The sequence below is a fragment of the Equus caballus genome, chromosome 2 (genome assembly GCF_041296265.1).
Source record: "Equus caballus isolate H_3958 breed thoroughbred chromosome 2, TB-T2T, whole genome shotgun sequence".
NCBI lineage: Eukaryota > Metazoa > Chordata > Mammalia > Perissodactyla > Equidae > Equus > Equus caballus.
The window spans coordinates 11,523,299-11,544,522 of record NC_091685.1 but is presented as its reverse complement, the minus strand read 5'-3'; the positions used below and the strand labels follow the sequence as shown (position 1 = coordinate 11,544,522).

The 21,224-nt window shown below is 50.5% G+C and overlaps 1 protein-coding gene and 1 pseudogene across 4 annotated transcripts; one reads left to right on the top strand and one right to left on the bottom strand.

Annotated features, from left to right (window-relative positions):
- Window positions 1–1,979: 1,979 nt before the first annotated feature.
- Window positions 1,980–21,224, top strand: part of LOC102148080 (cytochrome P450 4B1-like) — a 93,342-nt pseudogene continuing 74,097 nt past the window's right edge.
- LOC100064092 (cytochrome P450 4A11) lies at window positions 5,975–19,368 on the bottom strand. 4 transcript variants are annotated; one of them, XM_023630427.2, is made up of 13 exons: window positions 19,074–19,362; window positions 17,113–17,246; window positions 14,601–14,742; window positions 13,883–13,927; window positions 13,277–13,404; window positions 12,169–12,293; window positions 11,636–11,790; window positions 11,077–11,183; window positions 10,800–10,990; window positions 10,567–10,700; window positions 9,581–9,645; window positions 9,359–9,435; window positions 5,975–6,929 (listed from the first exon to the last, which is right to left on the bottom strand). In XM_023630427.2, exons 1-13 carry the CDS (start codon window positions 19,288–19,290, stop codon window positions 6,761–6,763), a joined length of 1,689 nt encoding a protein of 562 aa, XP_023486195.2. In that variant the 5' UTR covers window positions 19,291–19,362; the 3' UTR covers window positions 5,975–6,760. The 4 variants fall into 4 exon arrangements, with proteins under 4 accessions (XP_023486195.2, XP_070104277.1, XP_023486199.2 ...); XM_070248176.1 differs by having other exon boundaries at window positions 11,636–11,727; window positions 19,074–19,335; XM_023630431.2 differs by lacking the exon at window positions 17,113–17,246 and having other exon boundaries at window positions 19,074–19,368.

The window sequence follows — 21,224 nt, the reverse complement described above, 5'->3', positions numbered from 1 at the left end:
CACAGACACAGGCGATCCACAGAAGTGGGTGTGGGCCCATCCTGTCTGAGAATCTCCATTCCCCACAAAATTCCAGTGCCCACTAACAATCCCAGGGTTCCTGCAGGGGCCACGCACATTACAGGAGTCACCAAACTCAGGGAAGTCCAAAGCACGGTGTCCCCCTTATAGTTCATTCATGGTTCTTCCCAGTTCTGAAGTTATTTACCAGCCCGTGTTCATTTTTGCCATAGCCAAGTTGCTGAGTGTCAACTTAAAAAGCGAAATTGCTTATTTTATTGTCAAAATGAGTTTATTCAGGAATAACCAAAAGAATTGAGATTTGGGATGTGCATGCTATGGCACCACAGGCAAATTGAGAAAGCAAAGGAGGGAGCTGCTTTTATAGAGAAAAAGGGGGAGTAGGGAGTGGCTGTTCTAATGGAAAGTCCATTGAGGGGAAGTAACAGTTCAGGGCGGCAACAGCTTCTCATTGTCTGGGCTGCAGCATTTCTCACTGGCTGGGCTGTTGCCAGGTGGGGAGAGAAATCTTCCTTCAGTAGTAAAGTAGTTTTAGTTCCTGTCCGAGACGCAAGCATCCCTCTCTTCCTAGTTGGCGTAAGTGACATATGGGGTATGTGTGAGTGTTTCCCCTCCAGGCCCTCCTGAAGCCAACGTAGTTAAGGTTTCTTTGATTAATTTCCACACTAGCAAAATCGTTAACATTCTCCAGTTATCAGGTTTCTTGGGAGACGGAGTTGGAGAGTGTAACCCAAGGTCAGCTTCCCAGGGGACGGGGACACGGTTTGGTTAGTCCTTACCCACAGGTGGAAGGATCTCAGGGCGTGTTCGGAGCACGTTCTCTAGTACAGTTTGGGGGCGATCGGGAGTAGGATGTGGCGGGAGAGGCAGGGAGGGGGCTTGGAGGAAGGTGTTGGGAAGGGGAGGCTTGCAGGGAGGGAAGTTGAGGCTTAGTCTGTGCGGGATCCAGCGCTAGGTGCCTCCAGGCGTTATGTCACTCAGGGGCCTGGAATGCCACATGACGGTTATGGACTAGTTTGAAAAGAGGGACAGATATGTTAAACGAAAAGCAGAAGGTTTCAGAAAAGTATTTATCACAAACTCTATCTACACAAAACTCCTCTGGGTGAGTAGTTGAGCTATAAAACCCCCACAGAGCACACACCTCCCTCTGGATGGTCCCTCCAATCTCATCTCAGGCCGCTGTCCCACCAAGTGGCAGCTCCTGGAAGACCCCACACTCTTTCCCACCCCAGAGCCTCTGTGCCTGCTGTTCCCTAACCGCAAAGCTTCTTCCCTTACTCTTCACCTGGCCAGCTCCTTGTCATCCTTTGGGTTCCACCTGAAATGTCATCTCCAACAGGAGCTGTCCTGGACCACTCCATCTAAGCAGCTCTCCCTGTTGGTCTGTCTCATAGCGCAGCATTTATTTCCTTCTTCACAGTCACTACTGTCTGTAATCATTTTCCCTAATTGTTTCCTTACTTATTATCAGTCTTCCCCAAGAATGAAAGGGCAGGACCTTGTCTGCTTCATTCCCCTGAGACGTCTAGACAGTGTCCTAGATATACCAGGTCCTCAATAAAAATGTGTCAAATGACTTAACAGAGGTGGAATCGAGGTGTTTCTGTATTGCACAAGCTGGTATAATCTTTCTAATGAAAAAGCTTTAGTGCTGAGGAGAAAGCTCTTTCTGGCTGCAGTGTGGACAGAGGGTTGGTGGCAGGCAGGAGATGGGAGCAGCTTGGCCAGTTTGGGGTTGTTGAGCCAAGCTAAGTGCAATAAGAGGGTGGCTTGGGCTTAAAGCTGTGGCTGTGGGGCTGGAGAGGGGCCTGAGCCCAGAGATGGATAGATCCCAGAGATGGACGGGGGGACTGGCTGGGAAGGTATCCAGGCGGAGGGAGAAATGCTCCCAGGGCCTGCTGGGAAGCCTCCTCTCTTCCCAGCCCAGGGTGTTGTGGCCTGGCTGGTGATGTTGGGTTCCTGAATGGCTTGGAACTCTGTTGCCATTTCAGATCCAGCAGATGGGGAGCCTGGACAAGGTGGTGTCCTGGGCCCACCAGTTCCCCTACGCCCACCCACTCTGGTATGGGCAGTTCGTTGGCTTCCTGAACATCTATGAGCCTGACTATGCCAAAGCTGTGTATGGCCAAGGGAGTCAGTGCTCCTGAGAGAGGGTGGGGCTTCCTGAGAACAAAGGTCTTAGGGCACCATGTGGGGAGGAACCCAGGCCTGCCCCCTGAGTCTGGGCAGCTGAGGTCCCCATCCTATTTATCACCAAGCCTCCTCTGGGATCCCCCAGTCCCCAGCTGGCCTGAATCTTCTCTTTTTCCTGCAGATCCTAAGGCACCGGATGTTTATGACTTCCTCCTTCAGTGGATTGGTGAGTGGGCAACTGCCCTCCCAGCCCAGACCTTTGGAGCTGGGTGACCAGGATCCTTCCCTGCTTTGTCCCTCCCTGCCCTGTCTACTTAGTCAGTTACCCATTAACCAGACTACCAGGCTCCTAAGGGCCCCTCCTAAGCTCAGCTGCTCCGTGGGAGACAGGGAAGGAGGCAGGAGATCTCCTGGCTGGTGGGGAAATGGGGCTCAGGTACCTTCTCCTTTCAGGTGAGTCCTTCTCTCAGGCAGAGCCAGGGCTCTGAAAATGTGTGAGCGTGCAGAACAGCTTCCTGGAGGAGGTGGCACTAGGTTGGTCCTAGGAGATTTTATGGGTTTTGGTGACCAGGGCCGGGCATGAGGAAAGGAGGGGTGGTAGGACCAATGCAGGTGTCACAGAGGCTGTGAGGCTGTCTGGGTGGCTGGAAGGCAGAGCTGGGTGGGGATATGAGGTTGGGCAGGCAGGACATGGGTGGGGTGAGGTGGGGTGGGGTGTGCTTGTTCCTAGGTTGCCATGGGTGGGGCAGGATTGTGTGGACTGACGGGCACTCCCCCTCCCATCCTTTCCCCAGGGAAAGGCCTGCTGGTCCTTCATGGGCCCAAGTGGTTCCAGCACCGCAAGCTGCTCACGCCTGGCTTCCATTATGATGTACTGAAGTCCTACGTCGCCATGTTCGCTGACTCCATGCATGCAATGCTGGTGAGCACCCTGCCAGGCTCCTGGTGGCTGTGGCTGCTGGCCAGACCCTCCCCACCCGGTTTTCCCTGGGGGAGGGCAGCGAGGAGAATCCCTGAGGCCCTGAGGCCCCATTCTGCCTGCCATAGCAGTGCTGAGCCTTCTCCACCTGCCGCCTGCTGAGTGCAGGTGCTGACCAGGTGCTGAAGGTCCCAGTGGCCAGGCAGCCCTGGCCCTCGTCTCCACCAGGAGACCCAGCCCTCCCTCCCGGACCAAAGGGCCTCCGTGGGGCCCCAAGAAGGCTCCTACTGTAGCAGATTTGAGGGCTGCCTGTATGTGAGGATATTAGGAAGGTCTTTCACACCTAAAATGTGTCTCCTCCTCATTCTCTGTCCCCCTCGACTGCCTAAAACAATGCCATTAGTGCCTCATCTCTAAAAGGGATGCTGGGGTCAGGCGGCAGGCTCAGGGTCTCAGGGCTGATAATCCCCAGAGGTTACCAGGGCTAGGATCTTCCCTTTGCAGGAACTCCTCCCCAGCATGACTGCAGGCCTGACTTACTCACAGACTGTGCTGGGGAGCTCACCAGCCCTCGGGCCTCCTTTTCCCGTCTATGCAGGCTGCCCTCACTGGGAGGAAGTGTCCTTGTGCATGTGCAAAGCCTGCCTTCTGGTCCCACCCTCTGATTTGCAGCCCCTGCCCACCCCCACCCTGACATTCTGGCAGGATGGAGGCCAGGCCAGGGACTGGGGGTGCACGTGAAGAGGACCGGCTGTGGGTTCTGGAGGGCAGGGGTGGGTCACTCAGTCCAGCTGGCCCCTCACATTACCTTCCATCTCTGTGCCCCAGGACAAGTGGGAGGAGAAGGCTCGTGAGGATAAGAGCTTTGACATCTTCTGTGATGTGGGCCACCTGGCGCTGGACACCTTCATGCACACTTTGCACCTTTGGCAAAGCAGACACTGGCCTGGGTCACAGGTCAGGGGGCACTTGGGGCTGACCACACTCTCCACCCAGACCAGCTCCGAGGGGAGACTTGGCAGGACTCCTGGGCCATGGTCTGAGAGAACATAGGGTCATGCCCTAGGGATCTCCAGGTCAGGAGGAGCTGGGCCTTGCCCCTGATGTGGAGATGGAGTCTGGCTTTAGTGGGGAGACTTAAGGACAGGGAGAGGAAGGCAGAAAGCACTGCAGTTGGGGAGGATTCTGGAATGGAGCTGCTTGGCTTCTGCTGGAGGTCAGCGTCTGAGAGACCCTCCCTTTCTCGGCTGTGCAGGGACAGTAGTTATTACCAGGCGGTCAGCGAGCTCACTCTGCTGACACAGCAGCGCATCGAGTCCTTCCAGTACCACAACGACTTCATCTACTCACTCATCCATCATGGCCGCCACTTCCTGCAGGCCTTCCAGGTGGCCCACGACCACACAGGTGGGCCTTTGCCACAGGGCCCACCCACGGAAAACCCAGCTTCTAGTCCAGCTCCTCTCAGCCCCTCCAGGGTCTGTCCCTTTGCAAGAGCTTGGTTCCCCTTAGAGCTGAGGTTGGGTCCCCAGCCAGTAACACCCTGTGCTCTGGCCCAGACCAGGTCATCAGGGAACGGAAGGCAGCCCTGCAGGATGAGAAAGAGCAGGAGAAGATCCGGAACCGGCACCTGGGCTTTCTGGACATTCGCCTGACGGCTCGGGTGATTGCGCGCCCAGCTGAGAACTGGTCCCAGAGGGCCTGCGCACCATCCTCTGGGATGGGGTTCACTGGATAGCAGCAGGGGCGCTTAACCATGGTTTCCCTGTTTCTCCTGCAAACATGACCTGTTCCTTGTCCTGTGACACATAGCAGCAAAGTCTCAGAGGTGGGATGATTCGGGTGCGGCTTGCCATAGCACCAGGGAGAGATGTCCTAACTGGGACGTTTGGTCACATGCTAGAAGGCCTGAAGACCAACACTAGACTTCTAAGACTGCAAAGAATCTTAGCACCCTAGAATCTTAGAACCTTAGACTTTCTTCATTCTTGCATTCATTCAGTTGATCTTTTATTTATTCACTCCATAAACTCACTGAGCCCTACCCCAGGTTAGTTCCTGTGCTAGGGATGCAGAAGATGACAAATACCTGGCCTTGCACCCTAGACCCTTATAGGCTGGAGGAGGAGACAAGAGGTGGACGTTGACAGAGATCCCTTCCTCCACCAGGTGGCATTCTGTGTGTCAAGTGAGCAGAACTGACAGTAAGGGCTTGGTAAAGTTACAGGTTAATTGGCCTGAGGGATCAGGGAAGGCTTCCTGGAGTAGGAGACCAGGAGACTGGGAGAGAGGTCCTGACTACAGGCACTGGCTGGGCGCAATCCCCTCCAGGGAGGCAGATTGTGGCATCATAGCACAGGCAGAGGGCTGTAGGATGTCTGTCTATAATATCAAGGACCCTGGGCTGGGAAAGGCAGGAGGTGGGAGGGGGAGGGAACTATGTGAAGAACCACCAGGAGAGCAGGGCTGGGTTGAGAGAGGCTGGTGGAGGAGTGCAAAGGGGCCTGGTACAGGGTCAGGACCCAGGGACAGGAGGACCAGTCCCCACGAAGTCCCCAACTGTGACGGGCTTGAAGAAGACCCTCCTCCCTCAGAGTAGCCAACCAGAGATGCAGGGGACTGCCAAGAGGTTGTCCTGTGGGGGAGGTGTCACTGTTTACTGCTTGGGATGTGACGTCCTCTCCCACCAGCCCAGCCATCTGCCCAACTGGGCTTCTCCCAGTCCCTCCTGGACAGAAGCCCACACCTTGCCCTCTGAGGCAATGCGATATGACTGGCTTTGCTGGGGTCCTGGCACCACAGAGCAGATAAAATCTCCCTTCCTTGTCTCCTCTGTCTTCCCTCCCCTTCTCTCGCTTGTCTTCCATCCGTCTCCTTCAAAGGGAAGACAAAACTCCATGCAACATTGTGAAATTTATTACAGAATGTGGGAAAGAAAGAGAAGGTGTGTGAATGACAAAAGGGTAGACATCTAACAGACAGAAGAGATCAGTTATTGGGAGGACAGAGAGATGGTAGTTACACAGTGACTCTGCAGGCTGAATACTGGCTCCCTGTGGTGTCCACGTCCTAATCCCTGGACCTGTGACTACGTCCTGTCTTATTTGAGTGGGCTCATGTGACCACAAAGGTCCTCATAAACAAGAAGGCCCGGTGAAGACAGAACGGAGAGACACTTGAAGATGTTGCTGCATCTGAATATGGAGAAGGCTTCAGGAGCCAAGGAATGCAGCTCTAGATGCTGGGAAGGCAAAGATTTTCTCTCCTAGATCCTTGGAGGTTGGGTGGCCCTGCCAACACCTTGTTTGCGTTCCAGCAAAGATATTTCAGACTTCTGACTCCAGAACCATAAGAGAATAAACTTGCAGTAAATTATTATAGCAGCAAAGGAAACTAACATGGGGATAGACAGGCAGACAGGCTAGAGGACAGGAAGGTGAGGAGTTGGGTGACAGTCAGAGCTGCAGGTGAGTCAGAGACACACACACAAACAGGTAGGAAGCCTGGAGAGAATGAGAGAGAGAAGGGCAACAGTCTGATGGGCAGGAGGCAGGAGATCAGGTAGGCTGACAGGTGGGCAGATAGAAAGTAGGCAGTGGGCAGACAGGCAGGGGCAGGAGAGAGCGACAGGAAGACAGGATGGTTGCAGGGGTGACTCAGAGCCCATCATTGTCCCCACAAGGGTTAGAGCAGCTTCCTGAGATGCAGGTGGATCCCACTCTTGGACATCAACACAATTCTTGGAATGGGAACAGGGACTCTGGAGGGATCTGGTGACAGCTCAAAGCGGAGCAGAGTCAGGGCCACGGCCACCTTCAACTCCTTCATGGCAAACTGCTTCCCGATGCAGTTCCTGGGCCAGGGAGGGAAATCAAAATGAGAAGTGGCTTCCAACTTTGTTCTGAACTGGGCAGGAATTGACTACTAAGCCCCAGCCAGGAACAGGGCATTCAGGGCCCTCCTGCATGTGGCCCAGCCCCCATCCCATCCCTCCAGGTCACACACCTCTACCCCAAGCTTTGGTTTGCATTCTCCACTTGGCCTCTGTCAAAGCCTACCTCTCCCCCAGGACTAGCTCCTAGGCGCTACCTCTGCTCTCAGCAGGCCTGAAATCCCGGTAGGTGAGGGTCAGCGCTCTAGTCACCAGTCAAGTCAAGCGAATCACCAAAAATATTATTATTAGTTTGTTCACTCCCTCCACAAGCAGTTTCTGGTTTCACAACTTGGAGAACGGGTCAGGGGAAGGTAGGCGACAGGCTGGGCCAGACTCTCTGATCCTCTACATCTATGGGGACACACAGAGACCCTGATCCTCAGAAAGAGGACAAGATGGAGTTGTATAAGGAAGGCCAAGTGGCAACAGGGAAGCTTCCTGGAGGGTCCAGAGGTTAGTGACCCTCAGCCTGTTATACTATATGCCTCCAAATCAGTGGTCTAGACCCCTGCCTCCTCCTCATCCCCTCAGTCAACCAGCTTCTGTAGCCTTCCAATATAGTCCAGGAATGTCCCTCCTTGTCATCCTTCAGTCTCATCATCTGGACTTTCTGTCTGCCTGCCTCCCCTCCCTCTACACCAAGCAACACCCCAGCTCAGACCCTCCTGTGCCTCCATCATAGGAAGGACTTGTCCAGATTCCTCAGCTGGCACCAAAGCCCTCTATGGGTTGTTGCCTCACTCACCTCTTACCTGTCCAGCTCCACTTCCTAGCTCAGCTCTTGTTGAGATCGCTGAGAATGCCTCCCTCCACCTCTGCCTGCCACATGCTCAAGGCTAAGTCCAATGACAGCCGCCCTCACCCCTCTGCTGGCTCTACCTTTTCTTCCTCAGCCCCCAAGTCACCATGAATATTTTACTCAAGGACACATCACTGTCCTGTGCCCAGGACAGTGCCAGGAACATGGAGCATCCAGCAATCTGCTCTATGAGTGAATGAGTGACTGAAAGAATGAATGAATGAATGATGTGTGTCTTGAGTAGAGGTATTTGTTTCTTGACTATGAAGTCTTGGAGGCAGGGACAGTATCTTTCATCTCTGTGTTCCCATCTGCCAGCACAGGACTTGGCACACAGAGTTGGGCTTAGTACATAGTTTTATAACTGAATGAAGTTAATTGAATTGACCAAGAAAAAAGACTGAAAGGGAATGTAGACATTAAGTCTGACCTAGGAAATGAGCTTTCTAATACTTTCCCATCCTCTAGTGGCAGCCACAGCCTGCAGCCCAAGTCTATGAGGAAGGACCAAGTTCTAGGTGAAAGCAATTCCTACAGCCCATTTCTGGAAGAACAGCTTGCTTAAAGCCTGTTCTGTGAAAGTTGCTTCACCATTTGAAGAATTCATAGAATTATGGATTCAGAAAAAACTTGTTTCTAGTAACAACTTACAATTTTTTCAGAAGTTCCTGTTTCACAGGACGATTTCAGCAGCCCTGGAGGATTTTCACAGCAGCCGCTCTGGAGTGGACTTGTCCAGCTCAACAGCTGTCTCGAGTGTGCTTTAGATTTTACACACCAGGAAGCTTTCAAAGCCATGTGTTATACACGGAATAGTGGATCTTCTCTCAAAAGCAGTTGATTGTCCTCATTGTTGTGCTTTATGCCAACATAGGACCAAGGAGTCTCTGGGACTATAGTATATAGATCCAGTGTCATAAAGAAGTTTTTCCAACTGGAAAAGTTGTCATGGTTATGTAAATATTAATATGCAGTCAAATTTTATTGGGATAGACTGCAAAAATAGAGATGACACACACTGGTGTGAAATTTTCTTCCAATGGCTACTGTAACCTTCCGTATATGTGGCTGAACACTTAGGACAAGGAAGGGGCTGGTAAACTCAGCACACACAAACATCACTGAGACAGCGAGTGGAGGATCAGAGAATTACGGAGAAAAGGCCCTGAGCCAGACAGCAAACTTGGGAAGAGAGACACCACCTGTTAAGATTACTGATAATGGAGAAATGCAGACATCTGAATTTTAATTTTCATGAAAATTCTAATTCTGAAAATTCATACTCCTAAAGTGTAGAAAACACCAGAATACATCGAACTTTGGAACAGCCACAGTCACTGATTGTGGCAGCCATTGGGAAAGTCAATGGGTCAAAGTCCCTGTGGGGTGCCCAGAAATGCCACCTTTCTTGTGTGCATAGAGACACACCCCTCCTTCCCAATGCACTGACACACAAGGACATAACTATAGACACAATATGAATATAGGAGGTCACAAACATCGGGTGTGCAGGCAGTGACACTCCTCTCCCAAGTACAGGATACCTCACCTTGATCCTCCTGAGAAGGGCAGGAAAGCATGGCTGTGTTGAGTAGAACCCGGTGCAAACCGGGAAGGATCAAACACCTGCAGAGAGAGCAACAGGACCAAGGCAGGTGGGGTCAGGTCCCTCCTTCCAATCCACGAGGGGATAAGATTGCCAAAGTTGGGAGTGGGAAGAGGTGTTGGTCTGGAGAGATCATCCCATCCCTTCCTCCCATGCCCATCATACCTCTGGGTTCGGCCACACCTCCGGGTTGTGGTGAAGGGCATAAAAGGAGAGCGCAATCATGATTCCTATGGGGCAGAAGGAGAAGAGAGCAGAGTGATCATACACATGGGGTGGGTCCCTGTCCCTGTGGCAGGAGGGGGCATGTGCATGCAGGAAAGACATGAAAGCCACTTCCCATCACTCTGAGTGGAATGAGCCTGCTGCAAGAGAGGTGGGGTGGACACGGCAAAGCTCATGTGCACAGATTAGGAGGAGATAACCAGGACCCAGGATTGAGAAGCAAGAAAGAATTGGAGGCTAACTTTTTGGAGCAACTCAAGTGAAAACTCACATTTGTCAGGTGCCATCCATGAGCTCTTGGGGGATATGCATTAACCCATTCAATACTCACATCCACCCTCCAGGAAAGGCTCTCATAACCCCATTGTTCAGATGAGGCACCTGAGCCTCATAGAGACTGAGTGACTTCCCTATGATCACACAGAAGGATGTAGCAGGGCTGGGGTTCAAACCCAATGGAAGGTGAGGTAAGGGATGGCCTGAAACCATGGCAGAAGTTTCAGATGTGGTCATCAGCTACTCTCTGCCATCAACCTGAGGGGTCTTGTGACTGGACCATCTGATCCGTGGCAGTGGATTCCCTGATCTCCCTCATTTTCCTAGATCCCAAAAGGAAAGAACCACACCTCCCACTACCCCTGTCTCATTGTTTCTCCAGACCTCACATCTCAGGGAATTTGAATTTTAGGGATAATTTCTGAACCAACATTCAGAGGGTAGTATTTCTATACTGAGATTTTGTTGGTCTCAAGGTCTGTGCTAAGCATTTCATACATCTCATCTGAACTACAAAGTAAGTATTGATTTTCTAGAGAGGAAAACAAAACAGAGAAAGTGCAGAGCAGCTCTAGGACATGTGGTTTCTGATCTTCCTTGTTTACAAACTTGCAGAGTGCTGAGGTTAGTGAGTGTGATGGACTGCATACCTTTGGGTAAGGAGCGTCCATCAGGGAAGGTGATGGGCTTGGTGAGCTCTCTGCCGATGGCTGGTACTGGTGGATAGAGTCGCAGTGCCTCCTTGATGCACATGGTGGTGTAGGGCATCTGGTCCAGGTGGTCCCTGAAACCGAAGCCCATCCTGAAGGGCGGGCAGGGTCTGGGAAGACCAGGGCCTTCTCTAGCTGAGTGGGCAGGGCTCTCCCGTCTCTTGAGCACTCACCAGCTGATGGAGGCACCATCTCCCAGGAGGCCCTGGATCTCCTCCCGGCACCTCTGCTGATGCTCGGGGTGCATGGCCAGAGCGTAGAGGATCCAGGAGATGCCACTGGCTGTGGTGTCGTGGCCCTCAAACATGAATGTATCCACCTCGGCACGGAGGTCCTCATCAGACAAACTGCTCCCATTCTCCATCTGGAGAAGGCACCGTGAGAGTGCCGGGTTTGCCCCATCTTCTGCACTCCTGGGTAAAGCCTCAGCCCTCTCCTACACACACTCACTTTGGAAAAGAGGAGGATGTCCAGGAAATCCAAGTGCCTCTTCTTCCTGACCTTCTCCAGCTCTCCCTCCTTCTGCAGGTGAGCCTTCCTCAAGTTTATCACTCGTTCTGTGGCAGAACAGTGGTTCTAAGGAAGAGCTGAGAGCTCTGGGTTCCCAGATACGGCAACCCACAACAGCCCCATCTTCCTGCTGCCCCAATCTGGGTGCCAGGTGGATCAGGATGAATGTTGGAGTGTGTGTGCACGTAAGGGATGAGAGCTCTTGCACCATCTGATTGCAGGTCAAAAATCCCCATAATAGCACAGCTCATGGAAACTTGGCTTGAATGCTGCTGAGCAAGGGGTTCACTTAGTCATCACCCATGTGGTGCACAGCACCTGGAACCCTAACATCACCAGGTTGGTGCCCAAAGCCTGCATCAGGGAAGTACACAGCATGAGTGTGTCCCAGATCTTGGAGGGGATCCAGGGGGCCTGGATCTACTTGAGGAGTCAGACCAGTCCCTTTGAAATGTGCCTGATGAAGGAGGGGAGTAGCCCAGGGAGCAGGAGCCAAAACCTGTGTGTTGATGGGCAAGCTGGGATGCCCGGTGGTTCCAGCGGCCATCAGAGGTCAGTCTGTAGATGGTGTCATTGTGGTAGAAGATATTTCTTATGCGGAAAAAAAACAGATTCTTCAGGTCCTCAACAGCCTGCATGTAGGATTGGGAGTTCCTAAAGGGAGAAGACGCAGAAGAGACTGGAGTAGAGGGAGGCCTCTGACCTGAAGGTGGAGCGGGGCTCTGGGTGGAAGTTTCCTTAATCAGTGGGGACAGGACACTGAGGCATTGGTCATTGTCATCTCACAGCCCTTGAGACCCTCAGTCCCTCATTATAAGTGGTGGGGTCAGCCAGGCTTCTACCTGTGCCAGGGGTCAGCGATCCACGGTTGGGTCAAGGTTTGATCTGGCTGGAATTTGAACTTGTCTTGAACTGTGGGCAGAATCTTGCTTAGTGTAGAGGTGAACATCTAAGTTGTCCCACTTGCTACTCAGGTAAGTCCACACCAGTAGGTAAGAAAGAAGACCCTCCAGCTGAAGGGCAATCACTGACCTGTCTGTCTGCACGCTGCCCTGGTGGCTGAAGGCACACTTCATGATGGTGTCCAGGGTCATCAAGGAGACATGTCCAAAGATCTCCAGATGTGAGTCCTGGCTGATGAGCTTCTCCCATTTGTCCTGCGGTGGGAGGGAGACATTCACTCTACTCTCTCCCCTAGGAGACTCATGATGACAAGGCCACGCTCTCTCTCTCTCCAGATATCCTGTTTAGAATACCTCACTTTCCAGAACAGATGCATTAGAGCAAATTAAGAATGTAAGGCAAATGTTTGTAACATGAGGCCTATTTTCTCATAAACTTTTATTATATAACTAAACATTTCTGTTATAATAGTCTGAGTTAGTTTTGAATTTTAAGAACAAGTTACCATGATAACCACTTTGGGCAGAGCAGAAAACCTTCTCTTTACGGAGACAAAGGGGAAAACTTTTCTGTCACGGGGCTCAGTTAGACCTGATGGACAGGAGAAGTCCAACTTTATGGAGCAAACATGTCAAGACAAGAAAAATCCTAAGGGGAGATTACTGGGGCTCCCATGGAAGGGGCATCAAGGACTTCAATTCCTTTCATTCGTCAAATGTTAACTGAGAAGACTTGGTGATAAATCAGAGTCCTGATGGGAGGTGAGGTCATGGTAGGTCCTTGCTCTGAGAGTATAATCCTGGACTCCATTTCCCTCCATGGAGCAGCTCAAAACCATGTAGAAGCCCTGGGCCCCAGGTCAGGGCCCACCTGAGTGACATCCTGGCTTGTCCATCCCACCACTGAAGCTGCCACTGCTCAGGTTAACCATGGTCAGCTTGTCCTGTTGTCCACGAGAATGACCTTTGCTCTAGTCCACCAGGATGAATTCATGGAGGTGAGAGGAGAGCAGACCTTGTATCCACCATGCCCTGCCTTTACCTTAGTGATGAGCAAAGTGTGGTTTTAAGCTGGTACCTGGATACCGTCCTGTCCAATTCACTTTGGGAGCCCTGTCTCATAATGTTATTCTGGATGCCTATGTCTGATGGATGTCTGGGGGACACATGTGTCTGGACTTGCCTCTGTGAGTTTTGCTGTGTGTGAGCATGTGCCGCTGAGAGACGAATGGCCTTACCAGCATCACTCGGACAGAGTCAGCCATGAGCCCTACATAGGGCTTCAGGATGTCATAGTGGAAGGCTGGAGTCAGCATCCGCCGGTGCTGGAACCATGTCTGCCCATTCAAGAGGAGCAAACCATACCCTGGGCCAGAGATGGATATGTGGGGGGTGGGAAATGGGATCAGAACAACAAATGGAGACAATTTGGGAGGAACCAAGGGTGTCAGAAGAAGGCTCATCATGGACAAAGGCAGGAAAGTCCAGTACATTTCAGGACTGAGAGTTTCCCATAATGGCTGGTACATAGGAAGTGATTATGACAGCTGTGAGATAAAGCTTGAAAAAGAGTAGGGGCAGGTCATAGATGCACTTCAATACAAGTCAGGCTGAGATCCTTGGCAAGGGCTGAGAAGTAATGTGGAAGAAGCTGAGCTTCAGCAGGCCTTTCACCACCATTAGGAAGGGGGAGGGTCTTGTTGCAAGAAGAGAAATGAGGCTTGATCCAGAGACAAGTGTGGTGACTTGGTAGCCAGTCACCTGTTGTTTTCTTTGAGTCCAAGAGATAGCTCTTGGCAAACAGAGCTGGTGGGTGGACCGCAGTCCTAGTTTGACATACTTACCAATCCAAGGAGCCAGGAATCTGTAGGTACCAAGAGGTTTGGGGTCTGAAAGGTAAGGAAGGACATTACAACAAGGTGCAGGGGACCAAACAATACCAGCAGCTCTCAGGAGCCAGCTTTAGTCCAGATCATGGGCTGTGATCGCTTCCTGATGATTATCAACTGCCAGTTTATCTTAACCACTGCCCATCTGCCTCTGCTCCCTGACTCTCTGTCCTGATAGTCACTGTGGACTCAGGAAGGCAGACTCAGTGTCCCAGCAGCAAGGCACCCACAGGACTAGGATGTTGAATCTGCAAGAAACACTAGCTCTGTCCTCAGTGCCAAAGAAAACACAGAAGGCTGATTTTTCTGCAATTGATGGTGTCTTAGCCATCCCATGAGCCAGGACAGGCAACAGTTAGAGATGCCAAACCCAAGTCAGGGTGCAAAGGAAATTGTCTTTCATTCTGGGGCAATTTACATAACAGATCATCTCCATTTGGTTAAAAAGGAAAGAAAGAAAGAAAGAAGAAATAAGAAATTCAGCCCCACACAGCTCCCTAAGCCTTCAGTTTATGTAAACAGTGTTGGTCTTAGGCTGGCTTCTGGCTGGAGGGTAGTTGGAAGAGGGTCAGGTATTGATGGCTGAACTGCCAGTCTCTTCTGGAATTTCACAGACCCAGGAGCATGGACACAAGAGGGAAGAGCTGCCCCAGGGTGTGGGTTTTGCTCTCACCTGATCTCCCCAGGATCACCTTCATGTAGTCAGGGTCATAGACCGTGAAGAGAACCTTGCTTCCCCATAACCAGTGAGGACAGGCACATGGGAATTTCTCTACCCTTTTCAGAAGCTCTGGTAGGTCCTGGTCCTCTTGTAACTGTCACAAAGGAAAATATGAATCAATAAAACCTTTCTCTTTAGCTCCAACACTTGGAGTGTTGGTGAAGGGCAGAATGGCCACACAGAGATATTTTTAGACGTATCAGCAGTGATTAGGAGTTTGGAGCCATTTCTGAAGAGCTGGGATCTGATCTGGTGTCTTGTTCTCTCACCAAGACTTGGCCTCAGTAGTGGACTCCATGGTGTACAAAATTTTGCACAGACTTATATTAGAGCTATTGGTTGAATTGCGTCCCCGTCAAATTCGTAAGTTGAAGTCCTAACCCCCAGTATCTCAGAATATGATTTTATTTGGAGATAGGGTTTTTATAGGGTAATCTAGTTAAAGTGAGGCCATTAGGGTAGGCCTTTATCCAATAAGATTTGTGTCTTTATAAAAAGGGAGAAACTGGGACACAGAGACAGACAATCATTGAGAGAAGATGATGTGAAGAGATGTAGGGAAGATACTGATTTACTAGCTAAGGAGAGAGCCTGTAACAGATGCCTCCCTCAAAGGCTGCAGAAGGAAACAACCCTACCAATACCTTGATTTTGGACCTCTACTCTCCAGAACTGTGAGATACTACATTTCTATTGTTTCAGCCACCCAGTTTGTGGTACTTTGTAATGGCAGCCCTAGGAACCTAGAACAATTATGGACTGCTCAAGGCAAACCTGTGTGAGGGATGGATGATTATGTGACCCTGTGTCACTAAAGAATGAGGAAACCCAGGTTGAAGGATATGCCCAGGTGAGCTGCGTTTCAGTCCAACCCTGCTGACCTCAAGGTATCCTTCCCCCAGGTTCCCAAGGCTCCCTGGGTGTCTCCAGTATCATATTTCAACTCAATGTTCTCATTGCTGTGCACTGTGTTGTCAAACTTACCTTTAATACCTGTGATCTCTGTGTTCTTAGAGCAAGCATAGAGCATGGTTCATAGGAATTATGCCTTATTTTTCAAAGAAGGAATAAGTTCATGAGGGAATGAATGAGTACATGTAGGAAAGTGAATGAGTGAGTCTTCATTAAAATTCTTGTTGCAAGTAACAGAATAATCTTGAGCTAATGTAAGACAAGGAAAAGGACAACAAAGAATGCCGAGGACCCAAGGGTGCCTCATGGAGCCCAAGGGCATCTCATGGAGCCCAAGGGCAGGAGGCAGCCAGAGCGTGGAAGGGGCAGATGCAGGGACTGGAGAGCTGTCAGCACTGAGTCTGTCATTCTTCCTCTCTGTACACGCATGCATTCACTCTCCCAACAAATGTTTATGAAGGCTCTACCTTGTACCAGACGTGTTTCTAGAAGGTGGTGATAAAGCCACCAACAAACACAAAACGGTCCCTGACCTTGTGGAGCTGAGTCTCCATGGTGGAGAAGGGCATTTTTACCCTTCTGGGGTTGGGACATTACCATCTACCACATGTCATGTGTGAGCGGCTCTGGGAATCCTATTCTGAGAATCGGATTGTAATATCGTGGCCAAGGGGTCCCTCTGCTACAGTCAACTGTGTCTACATTGAATAGGGCTTTCAGGGTCCCATCCTATGTGGGGGAAAAGATCTCAGAGCAGGTGAACTGAGCAGACATCCCAAAATGTTCCCACTACAGTGAATGAGCAAATACATGAATGGGTAGATGAGCAGATGGATTAGCTCCTTCATTTATTTGACAAATGTGTATTGAATACTTTCTTTGGGTCAATCGACAGCCTTGTTGCTGGAGATTCAGCAGTGAGCAACACATATCTCTGCTACCATGGAGCTTATGTTCTCGTGTGGATGGGGGTGGGGCAGACAATCCTGCCCTTAACTGAGAAGTGTCCTGCTTGAATAACTTCAGAAGGCCCCTCTTTGGTCCAGGTCATGTACATCCCTGGGGCTGCCCTTCTTCTTTGATCCAGTGTAGAGACTGACCATTGGGAGCCTTTTACCACCCTAGCTATGTTACCTGGGCCTCTAGGATCCCCTCATGCTGGCCCAGCAGAGGCCTGGAGGACTGTAGTTCAGCACAGCAGCTTGCCTTCTTTCTGATTACTTAGTGCCCAAGCCAGTCAGCTTCATGAAAATCCTGCTTCTGGGTACTGTCACTAGTTCCCGTAGGGACCCCAAGGAGCTAAACTGTGTTCTGCGTGTCCATTCTCCTCTCTGGGCCATTCAGGTGCCTACTGATCTGTCAGCCCTCCTGTCAATGGCTGGGTCTGCCATCCGTCCCTGAGAATGTCTGGCCACAGCCAGTTGAGACTCTTGTATAGGAGATGGTGCCCATGGTGGCAGTGGTACTAATGCTGTAGGGAAACACCCAGTGCCCATGTGGGCTCCAGGCTGGGGCCACTCGGCAGGCAGTGCTCCACTATAGCTGTCCTCACCTGGCTGTTCCTGGGAACTGCAGCCACAAAGGAATTTCCCCAAAGGGAGACACAAGGAGAGTAGGTAGACAGGAAATAATGGGCCACACAGGCCATTGCCAAATGTGCGGGCTCTGCTGACGGGGAAGCTACACCTGCAATAGAAGGGAGGACACAGAGAAATATGGGGCTGTTGGGACTATGTGGATCCCAAAGTTGTGAGTCCCCTTTCATAGTTCCTGCTGGATTTCGTCCCTATTTAATGCAGTGAGTTTGTTAAGCCTACAAAATGCTTGTCCTTCACAGGCATTGATATTATTTTAAATCATAGAAATTAGAGTGAGTGTAACTGTGGCCCTTGTCTGTTCCAGGCCCAATTCTAAGATTATAATAAGTCATTTGAGTACTATTAGTATCATCATCCTCAATTTACAGATGAGGAAACTGAGGCATAAAGCGGGTATTCAAAGTACGAGGCAAAGCTGCGATGTGAATCTAGGTGGATTGACAACAGAGCCCATATGCTGAATTGCCCCAAATTGTCACTTGACATCTGACCTGAAAGATTAGTTTCAAACTAATTACATGTGGCATTCTAATTCCAGACTCAGAAATAACAGAGGTATTGAATAAATGAAAATCTCAGACAGTATTATAAGCAAAGAAAAACTTGGCTGCAATATCTGTCAGGCCAGCAGAAGGTGAGAGGTGATTCAGCACCAGGAGTGTGTTAGTTATGTAAATAGAAATGATCTACTTCCTGGGTCTACCTATCATCTAATGACCATCCGTGTCATGAGAATGTCACTGGAGGAAACTTTAGTGGCTCCTTTGTCAAATCCTAGCTCAGGAATTTGACAACTACGTCAACAAAAGGTCACAATTTCCCCAATTCAGGAAATAATCTAGAGTCATCAGTACAAATTGCCTGAACAGACTGGGCTTTGGGTGTCTCTCTGTGGCTGATATAACAGTTCCTGTCTTGGCTACTCTGCTAATAATCACCTTTCCTCCTTCTCTGAAAAGAGAGGAAGCCTCAAGTCTCTCCAACACCCTGCCTCCTATGTTCTGCACCCTCTCCCCACAGCGATCAGTGCTAACAGAGCTGGCTGGGGAGGCACGGTCTCTCACTCAACCTGCAGGCTGCTCCTTCCTCTGTCACTTCACACACCTGGGTGAGGCATCCCTATGTGTCAGGCTCTGTGCTGGGTACTGGGACACAGGAAGGGGGATGACATCCTCAGCCCCAAGGAGCTCACAGTGCAGGGGTTTGGGGATGAGAGCTGGGAGGCAAACAGACTCTGTTCAGTGGCACAACTCAAATGTCAGTGCTCCTTACCTGGGGCCATCCTGGAAACCTTCTCACTCATGTGTGCCAGCAACCTATCAGGGTTTTATGAATGAAATCACCAGTCTGGAAAATTGCTCAGTCTCATGCACATCGAGCTCATTGTCCCCCTACACTTGACATCAACCCTCAGATCAGCAAGTGAGCTCTTTTCCTGTGACATGACACCTTCTTAGATTTCTGATTATCTTCTCCACAGACTGTGAACCCCACAGGGCAGGGACACATAGAGTGATGTTTGTGTTCCCAGGCAGGCTCAGGGCCAGACAGAGGGGTTGGGGTTGAGTGACTGGGGCAAGGAGGCATCTAGAAGCCTTTTCTGTGAGAACAGCTGAGGCTGCTCAGCCTTGAGAGGGAGGAGATTCAGGAAGGAACAGTCATTGTCCTAAAGTGCAGGGCTGTCAGATCAGCCTGCAAATCTACCTAAGGAAGGGAAGAACACCGGCACAGGCTCCCTGTGAAGGAGTGAGCTCCCCAGACTGGGCTGAGGAGCAGAGACCTGAGAGGGAAACTGGGTTCTCCCAGGGGACACATGCTCATCATACAACACGGCTTTGTCAGATGGACGTGCTGACCAGGCTCTCAGAGCCCCAGCCCCCTCGAGCCTCCCCAATCCCATCCCACTCCTTCCTACCTCCTGGCTGTGCCCGTAGAGCCAGTGGGAAGGAGGGCACGGGAACTCCTGGAAGGCTTTGAGCAGCCACTGTCTGCGCAGGTAGAGCTGGGCGGCCTTGAGCAGCAGCAGAACCAGGCCGAGCAGGGAGGCCACTTGCAGGAACCCAGAGATACTGCCCAGAGGTCTGGGGGTGCTCAGCCCAGAGACACTCATGGTGCAGAGGCTTCTGGAGCATTGACTTGCCTGACTGTTGCAACCTCCCCTGATCAGCCCAGCCCAAGTCAGTCAGTTGAGAATTGCCCCACCCACCTGTGGTGAGGGCAAAGGGTGAGGGCAGAGCTTAGACTTGGCCACCAGAGTTGATTAACTGTGGAGGATCCACCTTGGGAAACAGTGGGAGAAAAGCTTTCTCAGCTGACCGTGATAATGGCCATGTCGACTTTCCGCTCATCAATTTCCTACTCAAACACTTAATGTGCACCTACTATTTGCCAGTCAGGATGCTAGGTGCTGGGACACAGCTGCAAGCAAAACAGACATGAATCCTGGCATCGAGGAATCCACAGTCCATTTTACAAATGTTCAGTAGGTGAAGTTGGTTTATTTATTATAACCATTTTAGAGATGAAAACTAGTTACAGAGAAGTAAAGTGATGTGGCTGTCAGAAAACACTCAGGCAGAGCCCCAGCTGGGATTAGAACACTTCTCTATTGGACTCACAAGTGGCCTGACTCAGCTGACTGCAGTTTTCCCTGGGGTTTGTCCCACTCCACTCTTCAGTGGTGACACAGGGCGACTGTGCCAGTGGATAAAGCACTGGCGTTGGACTCAGGAGGCTCAGCCCCAGGTTAGGCTCACTACATGCAAGCCAGCAATGTAAATTCTCTGAGACTCAGTTTCTCCTCTTGTAAGGGGGGATAATAATCCCATTCCTAAGTACATCCTAGGAATACTCATTTGTTCAGTCATTCATTCACTCAGCAAATATTTCGTGAGCAAACAGTCTAGGTAAAGGCAGAAATCTAACTTAGAAGAATAAAATATGCAAGGCCTGTACCAGAGGAATGAATAGTATACTGAGTCCACCCAGGGAAGGACAAAACTAAAAACAAGAATGGGGTCTTGAAGGATGTATAGGCCTTCATTAAGCGCAGACTGATAGAGAGAGAGAGAGATGAGCCCTGAAAAAGTCATGGAGATTATATGCAAAAGAGCAAGGGATGGGGACAAGTGAATCTTCAAGTCTCTCACCCGCACATTTTTCATGACTCTCTCCTTCAAGGTCATATCCAAGGCCCATAATTCAGAAGGTAAAACACAATATATTTCAGGAAGAATTCCTTGAAGGTAGCCTTTCAAGGGGCCATTTCTTCCTGACCTGCTTCCTCACCCATCTAACCTCTTACTCCCAACACTCTTCCCCTTTGCTCTACCTGATGACAGGTGACTCATCACACAATCCATGGGGCCAGAGTTCTTTTCTTTCTCCTCTAAATTCTGGGCTCCTGTCCAAACCCCAGGCCATATAACTGCTCATTTCCATTCCTGCCACCCTTCTTCTACTTCTGCGGTTACTTTCCATTCCTTTCTGCTTCCACTCCAGGGACTCTTGGACCCTGGCTCTTTCCCTTAGTTGGCTCAGCACCAGCTTTTCACCCACAGCACATGGGGAAGTAGTAGTTTTGGAGTCAGAGGGTCTGACTTTGAATTCTGGTTGTAACTCTTTCTTTCCCTTGCTGAGTCCTCAGTTTCTTCTCTATAGTTGGGCTCATAATGCTTGTTAATAGCCAACAATCACTGGGCACTTGCTATGTTCTAGGCACTAAGCAAAAGACTTTATATGTTTCTCCCATAACAACCCACATAATAGATTTTTTAAAGAAGCCCCAATTCTAGGTGAGGAAACCGAGGCACAAAGAGGTTCGCAGCTTGCTCAGGGTCACCCTGTTGGTAAGAGGTGGAGCCAGGATTCAAACCGAGGCAGTCTGACTCCAGAGACTTTGCTGTTAACCATTAACGTAAAGAGATGATTATTGGGTTGAGCCTCCAGTCCATACATGGCAGCCTCTGAAATTTCCAGAGGGCATTTCCTGTTTGATTTGTTTTATCCAGTGTTTCCAAGCAGCAGGAGAGTTTCAGGTTATCAGCTCCACCTGTTGGCATAAATG